Source organism: Oncorhynchus kisutch, linkage group LG18, assembly GCF_002021735.2.
Source record: "Oncorhynchus kisutch isolate 150728-3 linkage group LG18, Okis_V2, whole genome shotgun sequence".
NCBI classification, from domain to species: Eukaryota; Metazoa; Chordata; class Actinopteri; order Salmoniformes; family Salmonidae; genus Oncorhynchus; species Oncorhynchus kisutch.
Genome location: NC_034191.2, coordinates 65,068,193 through 65,082,445, shown reverse-complemented (window position 1 = coordinate 65,082,445; position 14,253 = coordinate 65,068,193). Strand labels below are relative to the sequence as shown.

The 14,253-nt window shown below is 45.9% G+C and overlaps 1 protein-coding gene across 1 annotated transcript; it reads left to right on the top strand.

The window, feature by feature from the left end:
* Positions 1 to 179: 179 nt before the first annotated feature.
* plcxd2 (phosphatidylinositol-specific phospholipase C, X domain containing 2) lies at positions 180 to 9,956 on the top strand. Its single transcript, XM_031796491.1, has 7 exons — positions 180 to 590; positions 2,533 to 2,669; positions 2,761 to 2,880; positions 2,994 to 3,203; positions 7,555 to 7,665; positions 7,931 to 8,061; positions 8,768 to 9,956. Exons 1-7 carry the CDS (start codon positions 488 to 490, stop codon positions 8,904 to 8,906), a joined length of 951 nt encoding a protein of 316 aa, XP_031652351.1. The 5' UTR covers positions 180 to 487; the 3' UTR covers positions 8,907 to 9,956.
* Positions 9,957 to 14,253: the final 4,297 nt, after the last annotated feature.

Sequence of the window (14,253 nt, the reverse complement as noted above, 5' to 3'; positions counted from 1 at the left end):
ATGGATGGTCACTCAAGCATTTTTATGGCCATTTAAGATTTTGCCCCCAGGATGGACAGAGACCCCCGACCAAGCCGTTGTCCATCTGTCACTGTTTCCGGTGGTGAGTAGGGTGAGCCTGAGTAGGCTAATGCACAGCACGCATCGAGGGAAGCCCTGCTGGTTTAAACCTGCACGCAGGGAGTGAGGGAAGAATGGAGGGGGGATAACGAGTGTAATTTCGGTCTAAGAAGATTAGTCAAGTCATTAGCCGTTGGAGGCACTTCGGCTGCCTTGGTGGGCTCTGCACCACTGGTAAAGAGCCAGGTAGATACACAGGTGGCTCGAGGAGGCATGAAAGGCGCTCTTGCTCCTCACCTCAGGATGATTTATTTTACTGTGAGTCTCATGGGGGTGGCGAGGATACTGGCATTACACCGGCAGCAGGTATACCAGATTTGACGGTTAACGTTTTTAGGGGGGGGGGGGGTGAGATCAGAGAGGTGCCATGAAGACGCGGCCCACGGGTATCGGTGCCTCGAACGCCAACTGGATGAGCTCACTCTCCCCCGAGCTCACAGCTATGCCCCTGAAGCACCTTGCAGTGCCCGGTAAGCGCGCGTTAACCATATCTGTTATTTACAGAGCCTTCACAAAGTATTCATCCCTTGACTTTTTCCACATTTTGTTGTGTTACATAGTGGAATTAAAATGGATGTAATTGTCATTTTTTGTCGATGATCTACACAAAATACTGGAAGAAAATTCTAACATTTGTAAAAAAACAAACAAACAAAAATATCTTGATTGGGATTATTCAACCCCCTGAGTCAATACATGTTAGAATCACCTTTGGCAGCGATTACAGCTGTGAGTCTTTCTGGGTAAATCTCTAAGAGCTTTGCACACCTGGATTGTACACTATTTTATTATTTTAAAAATTCTTCAAGCTCTGTCAAGTTGGTTGTTAATCAGTGCTAGATAGTCTTGCCATAGATTTTCAAAACTGTAACTAGGCCGCTCAGGAACATTCAATGTCGTCTTGGTAAGCAACTCCAGTGTAACATAACCTTATGTTTTAGGTTATTGTCCTGCTGAAAGGTGAATTTGTCTCCCAGTGTCTGTTGGAAAGTAGACTGAACCAGGTTTTCCTCTAGGATTTTGGCTGGTCTTTGTGGTATAATCTGTGTTTTAAATTCACTACTTGACTGAGGGACCTTGAAAATCATGTTCAACACTATTATTGCACACAGAGTGAGTGAGTTCATGCAATTTCATTATGTGACTTGTTCAGCACCTTTTTACTCCTGAACCTATTTAGGCTTGCCAATAACAAAGGTGTTGAATACTTATTGACTCAAAACATTAAAGTTGTTCATTTTTTATTCATTTGTAAAAATTTCAAAAAACACAATTCCACTTTGACATTATGGGGTATTGTGTGTAGGCCAGAGACACACACATCTCAATTTTGTCAATTTTAATTCAGGATGTAACACATAAAAATGTAGAAAAAGTCATGGGGTGTGAATAATTTCTGACGGCACTTTACATGTGTATGTGTGTGTGTGTGTGTTGTAGGGGTGTCATATGTCGGTCGACATGAGGCGTATAATGATGACTGTTGGCTCTGACTTGGTTTATGACCTCCCACTGGTAAAGTCTATCTGGGGTTATATGGTTTTAACAGCAAAGCCACACTTTAGCTAAATTAAGTTGCACCTTCTCTGTCTGAGAACAGCGTAGGCTACTGTTGGGCTAGAGAGAAAAACAGTGATGCAGCACCTGTGGGTCTGGGGAACTGGGGTGTGACTGATTTTCTGTGTGACGTGTATGTGAGACTGATGTGGCATGCATGTGTTTGTTTTGTTTACAATGTAGTGAGGCTATCCTAATGGATTCAGAGAGGGTTCTTGGTGTTAATCTGTACTACCTGCATGAGACCTGAGTTTGTGTGTTTGATGGAGAGAGAAACAGAGAGAGAGAGAGAGGGAGAGAGAATGCACAAAAGTAGATGGTTAGCCCACTCACAAGATCGGCAGAAGGACCTTCACTTCCTTTTCCAGACTGAAAAGGCATATCTTTCTCTATCTCACTTGATCTGTCTTTTCCCCTCTTCCTCCCTCTCTCCCCTCCTCCTCCATCTCTCCCCTCCTCATCCTTCTCTCCCATCTTCCTCTCTCTCCCTCCCTCCCCCTCCTCCCTCTCCTCCCTCTCTCCACTCCTCTTCCCTCTCTCCCATCTTCCTCCCTCTCTCCCCTCCTCCCTCTCTCCCCTCCTCATCCTTCTCTCCTATCTTCCTCCCTCCCTCCCCCCTCCTCCCTCCCCCCTCCTCCCTCTCTCCCCTCCTCGTCCCTCTCTCCCGTCCTCGTCCCTCTCTCCCATCTTCCTCCCTCTCTCCCCTCCTCGTCCCTCTCTCCTGTCCTCGTCCCTCTCTCCCATCTTCCTCCCTCTCTCCCCTCCTCGTCCCTCTCTCCCCTCCTCATCCCTCTCAACCCTCCTCATTCCTCTCTCCCCTCCTTCTCCCAATCTCCCCTCATCCCTCTCTCTCAGGGTCCCATGACTCGTTTAGTTTCTGGGTAGATGTGAAGGCCCCGGTGGGCCCTGACCAGAAGGCCATAGTCAAATACCTGGCCACAGCCTTCCGTTTCGTTTCCAAGAAAGTCATGAAGAAGTGGTCCATGACACAGGTGAGGGTTCAACTGGTTCAGATGATTAACCAATACTCTATTGAAAAGATGGGATCCTCAGTCTTTGTCAGCATATGACTTTTATCACCAGAACCTGACGTTTAAGGAGCAGCTGGATGCAGGGATTCGTTACTTTGACCTGCGTGTGTCATCCAAACCTGGAGAGTCTGGTACTGAGATCTACTTCATCCATGGCCTGTTTGGACACAAGGTGGATGTACTGACCCCATAGCCAGACACCTAGAAGATCAATAAACATGTTATTACACGAAAACCTAGAGTAAACGTCTCCACCTACTATTGACTTCTCTCACTCTCTCTCAGGTGCGTGACGGTCTGTCGGACATTAACTCTTTCCTGGACGCCCATGGTAAGGAGATGGTGTTCCTGGACTTTAACCATCACTACGCCATGGGGATGGAGCATCACACCTACCTCATCAACATGCTCCAGGAAGTGTTCGGACCTAAACTCTGCAAGATCGGCATTGTTGAGGAGATCACTCTGGACTATCTCTGGGAGAACAAGTACCAGGTGAGACAGACAGGGTGAGGTCAGAAAGTGTGAACACTCCTCCACGTCCTCCACTTCCAGATATAGTTCAACCTCTGATAGTAAGACCCAGTCATCTACAAGTTGAGTGTGTGTGACACCTTAGAGTAATAGTGGAGTCAGGATTTCAGTAGAAGCTAAAGTGGATTGCTTACTAAATGCTGCTGCAGCTATTTCAACCTGTCAATCAGGGATCTCATCTCACAGACATTGATTCTCTTTGTCTCTCTCGCTCTCTTTCTCTCACACACACACACACACACACACACACACACACACACACACACACACACACACACACACACGCACACACACACACACACACACAGCTATTTCGGTCTGTAAGCGGCCAGTAAGTCTTAATGGATGACAGAAGATTAAGTCAGGAGGCAGTTGGTGTGTGTGTTTGCACTTGTGTTTGAGAGTGCTTGGGAAAGAATACTGTTGGTATTTGTATCCCTCTGTGTGCGTGTCTGTGTGAGTGTGTGTGTGTGTGGGGGGGGGGGGGGGTAGGAGCAGTGGTGGCTATTCAGCATGATACATGTGACTTGTTTCAGGAAACTAGGTGTATGTCACACGTCACTACTTCACAGGAGAGGCATTTAACAATAGCTACAGTATGTGTAGGTAATCTTTTCTAACGTGGCGTTTTTGAAAGATATCACGAAGAACTGCAAAAGTGTTGCTAAGGCTCTCCACTTTCTGGAGGATCGAGCTTTGAAGTTAGTGGGATGCCCAGTGGAAGCCGAGTATGATAGCTAAGGAGACTGAGAAAATTCAGGCGTGATTGCAAGTGAGAATTGAGTTGAGAACAAATAAGACTAATATACAAAACACCTGTCTCCGGATTCCATCTTCAAACTATGGGCAACCATGGCATCTGTGACAGAGGGAGAAGCATTCATCCTTGTATACGGGTAAGAGAGTGTAGCTAGCTACATTTGCAGATATTATACGTTTCATATTTTGTCAGAAAGTTGTTTTTATTGCAAGTTAAAGTGTACTTTTAGCTAGCTAGCTAACATTGAGCCTATACTGAACAAAATATAAATGCAACAATTTCAAAGATTTTGCATAGTTAGTTCATGTAAGGAAATCTGTCAATTGAAATAAATTAGGCCCTAATTCATGGATTTCACATGACTAGGAGGGGTGCAGCCATGGTTTACCCACTGTAGAGCCAGGCCCAGCCTGTCACGTTCGTTGTATGGAGGAGACCAAGGCGCAGAGTTGTGCGCGTACATGCTTCTTTTAATGAAGAAAGAACACTAACAAAATAACAAAATGAATGTGAAGCTATATAAACGAGTGCTGACAGGCAACTACACATAGACAAGAACCCACAAAATACCCAAGGGAATATGGCTACCTAAATATGGTCCCCAATCAGAGACAACGATAAACAGCTGCCTCTGATTGGGAACCAATTCAGGCCACCATAGACATACAAATACCTAGACTTACAAAAAACCCTAGATATACAAAAACCCTAGACAATACAAAAACTAACATACCCAGCCTAGTCACACCTGACCTAACCAAAATAATAAAGAAAACAAAGATAACTAAGGTCAGGGCGTGACACCAGCCAATCAGAATTAGTTTTCCCCACAAAAGGGAAAACAGCAATACTCCTCAGCAACCCGCTTACCCCCCTCTGACAATCCCGCAGGTGAAGAAACCAGATGTGGAGGTCCTGAGCTGAGGTTGGACGTACGGCCAAATTCTCTAAAACGACATTGGAGACGGCTTATGGTTGAGAAATTAACATAAAATGATCTGGCAACAGCTCTGGTGGACATTCCTGCAGTCAATATGCCAATTGTACGCTCCCTCAAAACTTGAGACATCTGTGGCATTGTGTTGAGTGACAAAACAACACATTTTAGAGTGACCTTTTACTGTCCCCATCACAAGGTGCACCTGTATAATAATCATGCTGTTTAATCAGCTTCTTGATATGCCACACCTATCAGGTGGATGGATTATCTTGACAAAGGATAAAATGTTCACTAACGGTGATGTAAACAAATTTGTGCACAAAAATTGAGAGAAATACGCTTTTTACGAGTATGGAACATTTCTGGGATCTTTTAATGCAGCTCTTTACATTTTGTGTTTATATTTTTGTTCAGTGTAGTTGGTTAGCTTTAGCTACCTGTAGATTCATGCAGTGTAGTTACGTTATGAGTTGGGATTATGGTTAGTTGTTTAGCTAGCTAGCTACATGTCTAGTAACCATTTCACTGTACTGTTTACATCTTCTGTATCCTGTGCATGTGACAAATCAACATAGACTTTGTTTGATATAGTGTGTGTTTACCAGAGATGGTGATGTGAAGAACAACATGACCTGCACTAAACCAGCCTTTAGTCTTGGGTTGTTTAAAACACTACCGTACTCACTGTTTAGCACATGGCCGCACATGTGAATCCTTAAAGAGATGGGTGAGGCTAAGTTTAAGGGGGTGTGAACGATGCTGAATGGATGTAGCCAATTGAGCCAATGTATGTAGCGAATTGAGCCAATCGGTCACAAATTTCCATTGGGGTGGGGCCAAGGTAGATGGCTGTTGAGGGGGTGGGGAGGATATCACATCATTTTATGAATCCGGTGACTGGGTCTGCTTATTCATTGATATTATCGGCAGAAATAACCCAGAACATATTCCAGTCCACGTGATGAAAACAGTTGGAACCTGGATTCTGATTGGTCAGACCAGCATGTACAGACCTGACCACTGGAACTTTCCTTGAGTCTTTGTTTATAGGCGGGAAGGAGCAAAATGGAGTCATGGTCAGATTTGCCGAAAGGAGGACGGGAGATGGCCTTATACCCGTGTCGAAAAGGTGTGTAGCAGTGGTCCAGCGTTGAATCTCTATGAGTTGGAAGGTCAATGTGTTTATATTAATTTGGGAATACGGTTCTCAAATCACTTTTGCTAAAGTTCCCTGCAACAATGAACGCTGCAGATACGCTGTCTCCAGCTTGTCCAGGGTCCAATAAAGATCTTTGAGTGCATTTTGGTGTCGGCTTGGGGCCGGATGTACACAGCCGTGTGTCGGCTTGGGGCGGGATGTACACAGCCGTGTGTCGGCTTGGGGCGGGATGTACACAGCCGTGTGTCGGCTTGGGGCGGGATGTACACAGCCGTGTGTCGGCTTGGGGCGGGATGTACACAGCCGTGTGTCGGCTTGGGGCCGGATGTACACAGCCGTGTGTCGGCTTGGGGCGGGATGTACACAGCCGTGTGTCGGCTTGGGGCGGGATGTACACAGCCGTGTGTCGGCTTGGGGCGGGATGTACACAGCCGTGTGTCGGCTTGGGGCGGGATGTACACAACCGTGTGTCGGCTTGGGGCGGGATGTACACAGCCGTGTGTCGGCTTGGGGCGGGATGTACACAGACTTGTGTCGGCTTGGGGAAGGATGTACACAGCAGTGTGTCGGCTTGGGGAGGGATGTACACAGCCTTGTGTCGGCTTGGGGAAGGATGTACACAGCCTTGTGTCGGCTTGGGGAAGGATGTACACAGCCTTGTGTCGGCTTGGGGAAGGATGTACACAGCCGTGTGTCGGCTTGGGGCGGGATGTACACAGCCTTGTGTCGGCTTGGGGAAGGATGTACACAGCCGTGTGTCGGCTTGGGGAAGGATGTACACAACCTTGTATCGGCTTGGGGAAGGATGTACACAGCCTTGTGTCGGCTTGGGGAAGGATGTACACAGCCTTGTGTCGGCTTGGGGAAGGATGTACACAGCCGTGTGTCGGCTTGGGGAAGGATGTACACAGCCGTGTGTCGGCTTGGGGGCGGGATGTACACAGCCGTGTGTCGGCTTGGGGGCGGGATGTACACAGCCGTGTGTCGGCTTGGGGCGGGATGTACACAGCCGTGTGTCGGCTTGGGGAAGGATGTACACAACCATGGTGATAATCCCTAAGAACTCTCTCGGAAGGTAAAAAGGACAACATTTGAGGACCGAGTATTCCAAGTTGGGTGAGCAAAATCTTGTAAATTCCTGTGCGTTTCCCCATCGCACCACTTGTTATTGGTCATAAACCAGAACTCTCCGCCTTTGTTCTTGTGTGTGTGTGTGTGTTTATCAGAAACATCTCATTTAGAGATGTGGTCAGGTGAGTTTCTATGTTCTGTGACCCTAATCTCGATTCTAGAGCCAGATTACCTGGCAGGTGACAGGTGTGTAGTAATCAGACAGGCGACGAGACCGGTACAATAGGTGAGTCATAATTATGAATTAGCAGATAGACAGATTAAGGGTTAAGGTGTGAAAACGAAATGTTCTGAGAGTGAGTCTGAGTCTTGTGTGTCCCAGGTCATAGTATTCTACCACCACCTGTCAGCTGAGAGCTGTCCATTGATATGGCCGGGCAACAAGTGTCCAGCTCCTTGGGCTAACACTACAGACACCACCAAACTCTTTCAGGTCAGTGTGTGTGTGTGTGTGTGTGTGTGTGTGTGTGTGTGTGTGTGTGTGTGTGTGTGTGTGTGTGTGTGTGTGTGTGTGTGTGTGTGTGTGTGTGTGTGTGTGTGTGTGTGTGTGTGTGTGTGTGTGTGTGTGTGTGTGTGTGTGTGTGTGTGTGTGTGTGTGTGTGTGTATTTTGTAGTGGATGAGATAAGGGGATAAATCTCATATAAAAATTGTATATAAATCCGACTGATGTTGATAATGATTACGATTATGATTCTAGTTCCTGGAGACAACACTAGGTGAGAGGGCTAAGATGGGGTCCTTCCACGTGACTCAGGCCATCCTCACCCCCAGAGTCAAGACCGTTGTCAAGGGCCTGGTCAAGGGGCTACGCAACTACCTAGTTGAGAGGTGTGTGTTATTAGTGTTTCTGTGTGTACTGAGCGTATAGTATGTATTCTGATAGCAGCCAGCAGAGGGCGGTATACACAGTCAGTTTTGTCAGCTTATCAGTCGGTCAGACTCCCAGTAGGGTGAAGACCCTAAACACGGACTAATCTAAGGTCAGTTTGGCATCTCCCCCTAATGCTTAAAGGTAGGACTTGGGGAAGGTAAACTGTAAGGGTAATTGTTAGTTAGACTCTCCAGGTAGTTGCCCTTAGGTACAGATCTAGGATCGGGTGGCTCTCCATACATCCTCATATTAACCATTAACCATTAAGAGATGACAACAGAAATCTGACCATAGATGAGTGTCTAGAAGTGACTCTGAAGCGGATATTTAGTGGAGACGGCAGGCTGGGAGGAAATGGCCTAATTTTGCGTATCCACGGAAACAAGATGGCTTATTATCACAGGATAAACATTCCCACTTCCTGGTTTTGTCCTGACGGCTGCAGGGGCTTAGTGGAAGGTTAAGGGCTCTATCACTGATACGACCCTGGCCGTTGTGTGTGTGTGTGTGTGTGTTTGCTGAAATGCACCCATAACTAAAACAGAGAGAGCTCCAAACTTAAACAATGCTTTGGATACAATAACTATAGTCTGACTCTCTCTTCCACTCCCCCTTCCTCCCCTTATCATCTCCCCCCTCTTCCCGTCCTCCTCCCCTTCTCAGGAACCTTCCCATCATATTAACGTGGGTCGAGACCCAGAAACCCGGTGTTGACGGGATTAACATCATCACCTCTGACTTTGTGGAACTGACTGACTTCGCCAACACAGTCATCAACCTCAACAACCTCCTGCTCAACTAACAGGACCGCAAGAAAACTAACGCCACCATAGAGTCAGAATGAGTAGACTGGATATGAGTCGAAAAGAAACCCACTTGGATCTTTTCACGGTCCCGTTCTACCCATCATGGCAGCTGCATCACTGATCACATGACCAGACACCAGGGACACGTGATAATGGGACACTCAGACATACATCACGTGACTATCTCATGCACTTAAAGCTCACATGACCAGTATTGACTGATCATGGTCAGGGAAATGACCACAGAGATTCACATATTGCGCTTATAAGTATAGCAATGTACAAGGGCTGAGACTGCTTAAACACACACACACACACACACACACACACACACACACAGATTTAACACTATTTCAATGGTAGCAGTTTACAGCTGTGTGTTGACATGCAGTTATTATGATAACACATTCAAGATAGATCATAGCAATGTTATCTTGATTTATAACTAGCAATGAAAGTCTGGCTACAGCCACTCACACACAGCTGTCTGGATGTGCGTGTGCGTGTGTGTGTGCGTGTGCGTGTGTGTGTGTGTGTGGCTTGTGGCAGTCCACTGATTATCACACTGACACAGAGAAAAACTCCCAGACTAACTGTACATTTCTGTGGTCCTCCAGGAGGGGAATGATGGGAGGGAGAGAGGAGGAGAAGAGAGGAGGAGACCCAGACAAGGGCAGACAGAATGGGGAAGAGTGATAGAGAGGCACTAAAAGAAAGAATAAGAATCAAGGAGGAAAGAAAACGTGTGTGTATGAGACAAAAAGAGAGAGAGAGAAATAGAGAGAAAGATTGTATCAGCACAGCTGCTGTCTGCAGGCAGTGAGGATCTCGTTTTATTCTCCCTTATTGGGAAAGATGTTTTCATTTTAGCTCCCTCCCTTTTTCAAATCAAATCAAATTGTATTAGTCACATGCGCCGAATACAACAATACATCTTACAGTGCAATACAACTTAACCAACAGTGCAGTTTAAAAAAATACAGATAAGAATAAGAGATAAAAGTAACAAGTAATTAAAGAGCAGCAGTAAAAATAACAATGTATACAGGGGGGAGCCGGTACAGAGTCAATGTGCAGGGGCACCGGTTAGTTGAGGTAGTATGTAAGTATGTAAGTAGAGTTAATTAAAGTGACTATGCATAGATGACAACAGAAAGTGGCAGTGGTGTGGGGGGGGGGGGGGGGGGGGGGGGGGCAATGCAAATAGTCTGGGTAGCTATTTGACTAGATGTTCCTTCCCTTTTTCTCAACTGGTGTGTGTGTGTGTGTGTGTCAGGCCAAACCACATTGTTGGCGCTCTTGCTCTCAGTATCACACATGCACATGCACATGCACACACACACACACACACACACACACACACACGGTAACACACAAAGGGACACTAATTGTAGAGTCATTACACATACCACAGAGGCTTGTGGGAGTGGAGCGTCTCAAATGGACGAAGAAAGACAGACGCGTTCTTCTGTTATTTGTTTGTTCTGGTTTCTCTCTCTCTCTTCCTCTCTCTCTCTCTCTCTCCCCCTCTCTCTCTCTCTCTCTCTCTCCCTCTCTCTCTCTCTCTCTCTCTCCCTCTCTCTCTCTCTCTCTCTCTCTCTTCCTCTCTCTCTCTGGTCCCGATGATCCCAGTCAGTTCCCCAGGTCTCCAGGGAGAGTCAGGGTTTCTCGACCCCAAAGGGACCCTCGCTTCAGTGGGTACAAGAGCATTCTGACGTAGGGCCATGGTAGTAGGTTATGGATGTCAGGGCAGGCGATGATAATCACATCCCGATCAGGGGACTCCGGGCCTCTCTCTGTGTGTCAGTATTTATTTAACTCATTATGAGAGGTGTCAAATGTAATGGCCTAGTATGATGCTGTGACTGTGTGTAGAGAAGAGATAATGGAGGGAGGGAGAGATATTGAGATGGAACTGGTTAAATGCAGCTTGGAATCACACCAAACCACACAGAACCTACCCAAACCACTCTGGATTGTACACACTCTAACCCTCTGGAGCAGTATGCAGTTGTCCCAGACACTGATCTGTGGTTAGTTTAACTGTTTCCCCTCTAATAGATCAAGTTAGGAGTTAGGAGAGGATAAGCTGATTCTAGATCTTTGCCTAAGGGTAACTACTGCAGACCTCTCTCATTGGGCTTCTCTCTGACTGACAGTTTGTTACAGACTTCACTCAACAATCTTTAGCCGAAATGTGTTTCCTAACCTAAACACTGAGATTTGTCTGAATAACGTGTTTTTCTGGAATTACAAGGCAAAGAACCCCTGATTCCGAGCGGCATCCCTGTCATAACAGCTATGTTGTGGAGTGCCCACCCTCCCTGCCCCTCCACGGAATCACTTGGGAATTGTGAAATTCACTGTAGAATGCTGTCCAACATTCCATGGCCATCTCTCTGCCGCCAGGGTCTGTGTTTCCCTACGATGATGTCATTGTGAAAGTTCAATTCCTCCAGATGGGAGGAGGCCCCTATGGAGAACTCAAACACTGGCCAATCATTGCTATACCTACCAAAGAATGGACAATAATTATTAAGCAACATATTTTATAGAGCTATTAGTTTTTTTACTTTACGCAGCAGTTATCTAAAAGCCACCTGGACTACAGGAACTCAATTGTATGTTTATCGTTCAATGACAAGTAGGATGACTTGGTAGTTAAGGCTGGACAACTAGGTTATGCAAAGTCTGTTGATTTCTGGTAGAGTATACCTAAATCAGGGCTGGCTCTAGGCATATGCGGTCGCTTAGGGCCCCTGGTTGATATATATATATATATATATATGTATGTGGACACGCCTTCAAATCAGTGGATTTGTTGCTGACAGGTGTATAAAATCGAGCACACAGACATTAAATCTCCATAGACAAGCACTGGCAGTAGAATGGCCTTACTGAAGAGCTCAGTGACTTTCAATGTGGCACCGTCATAGGATGCCACCTTTCCAACAAGTCAGTTTGTCAAATTTATGCCCTGCTAGAGCTGCCCTGGTAAACTGTAAGTGTGCTATTGTGAAGTGGAAATGTCTAAGAGCAACAACGGCTCAGCCGCGAAGTGATAGGCAACATAAGCTCACAGAACAGGACCGCTGAGTGCTGAAGCGCGTAGCGCATAAAAATTGTCTGTCCTCGGTTGCAACACTCACTACCGAGTTCCAAACTGCCTCTGGAAGCAACGTCAACACAATAACTGTTTGTCGGGGTGCTTCATGAAATGGGTTTCCATGGCCGAGCAGCCGCACACAAGCCTAAGATCACCATGCGCAAAGCCAGCTGTCGGCTGGAGTGGTGTAAAGCTCGCCACCATTGGACTCTGGAGCAGCATTCTCTGGAGGGAGGAATCACGCTTCACCATCTGGCAGTCCACGGACAAATCTGGGTTTGGCGGATGCCAGGGGAATGTTACCTGCCCCACTGCATAGTGACAACTGTAACGTTTGGTGGAGGAGGAATAATGGTCTGGGGCTGTTTTTCATGGTCCGGTCTAGGCCCCTTAGTTCCAGTGAAGGGAAATCTTAACGCTACACCATACAATGACATTCTAGACGATTCTGTGCTTCTAACTTTGTGGCAACATTTTCTGCAAGGCTCTTTCCTGTTTTAGCATAACAATGCCCCTGTGAACAAAGCGAGGTCCATACAGAAATAGGATGTCGAGATCGGTGTGGAAAAACTTGACTGGCCTGCACAGAGCCCTCACCTCAACCCATCAAACACCTTTGGGATGAATTGGAACGCTGACTGCGAGCCAGGCCTAATAGCCCAACATCCGTGCCCAACCTCACTACTGCTCTTGTGGCTGAATGGAAGCAAGTCCCCGCAGCAATGTTCCAACATCTAGTGGAAATCCTTCTCAGAAGAGTGGAGGCTGTTATAGCAGCAAAGTGGGAACCAACTCCATATTAATGACCATGATTTTGGAATGAGATGTTCGACGATCAGGTGTCCACATACTTTAGTTATGTACAGTATAAACACATACACTGAGTATACAAAACATTAAGAACACCTTGCTCTTTCAATGACAGACTGACTAGGGGAATCCAGGTGAAAGATATGATCCCTTATTGATGTCACTTGTTAAATCCACTTAAATCAGTGTAGATGAAGAGGAGGAGACAGGTTAAAAATATATTTTTAGGCCTTGAGACATGGATTGTGTATGTGTGCCATTCAGAGGGTGAATGGGCAAGACAAAACATGTAAGTGCCTTTGAACAGGGTATGGTAGTAGGTGCCAGGCGCACCGGTTTGTGTCAAGAACAGCAACGTTGCTGGGCTTTTCACGCTCAACAGTTTCCCATGTGTATCAAAAATGGTCCACCACCAAAAGGACATCTAGCCAACTTGACACAACTGTGGGAAGCATTGGAGTCAACTCAATATTAGGAAGGTGTTCCTAATGTTTGGTATACTCATGTTAATAACAGAGTTGGGGAACAGAGTTGGGGTCTCAACTTACTGTTAAGAGTTAGAATAGTAGAATTACACAAGGTCCAATTTCGACAATTGGTTGTGCATCAGGAATGTTTATCTTATGTCAGTCACTGACGCTCACTCGATTAGCATATGTCAGCTAACATTTTATAGGTTGGTAAGTTAGTCTAGCCAGCTATCTAAACTTGTAGTAATCAAGGGGAGCCCCCATTCATTTCGTTAGTTGTTCTCACTCAGATATCATATTAACATGGCAATAAGTCATGCCAGAATGTGTAGAATTGCAGGAAATAACCTGTAGAACTGGACCTTTTTCATGGCAAAAATGTTTGAATTGCATGAATTTAGCTATAAAATTGCAATATCTTCTCTGCGCCCCATGGCAAAATGTGTTGAATTGCAGGAAATTAACTCTAAAAGGCTTCTTGACCTACATGGAGAATCACTTCACATTGAGAATATTTTGTAGGAGTAGGATACATGGTGACCTGTGACATTGCCAAAATAAAACCATTTGTCCATTACAAACAAGATGGGACCTTTCATTCAATGAACTTTAAATGTATTGGGTGATTGGTTACAAATGTACATTCATGCCATTGGGCGGGACAGTTCGATTTTCCTGTTTATGCTGAGTCCTCTCTGTCAGATAGCCCCCTCTGATCCTGGGTAGCCTCTCCTGCCACACAGAGAGGAAGAGGTGAAGCAAGAGGTTTTACCCCGCCCAAAATCAGTCCATGAAAATAAGCAGACGAAGTGAGGAGTTTTTGTATGGAGATCAATGAGAGTGTCAAATCTGGTTTAAAAAAAAATGGAATTGCTCATTTGATACATTAGGCTATTTGATTGAATAGACGTTTCGTAAGGGTTATGTTGCTGCAAATGCACTGATATAATTGGATGC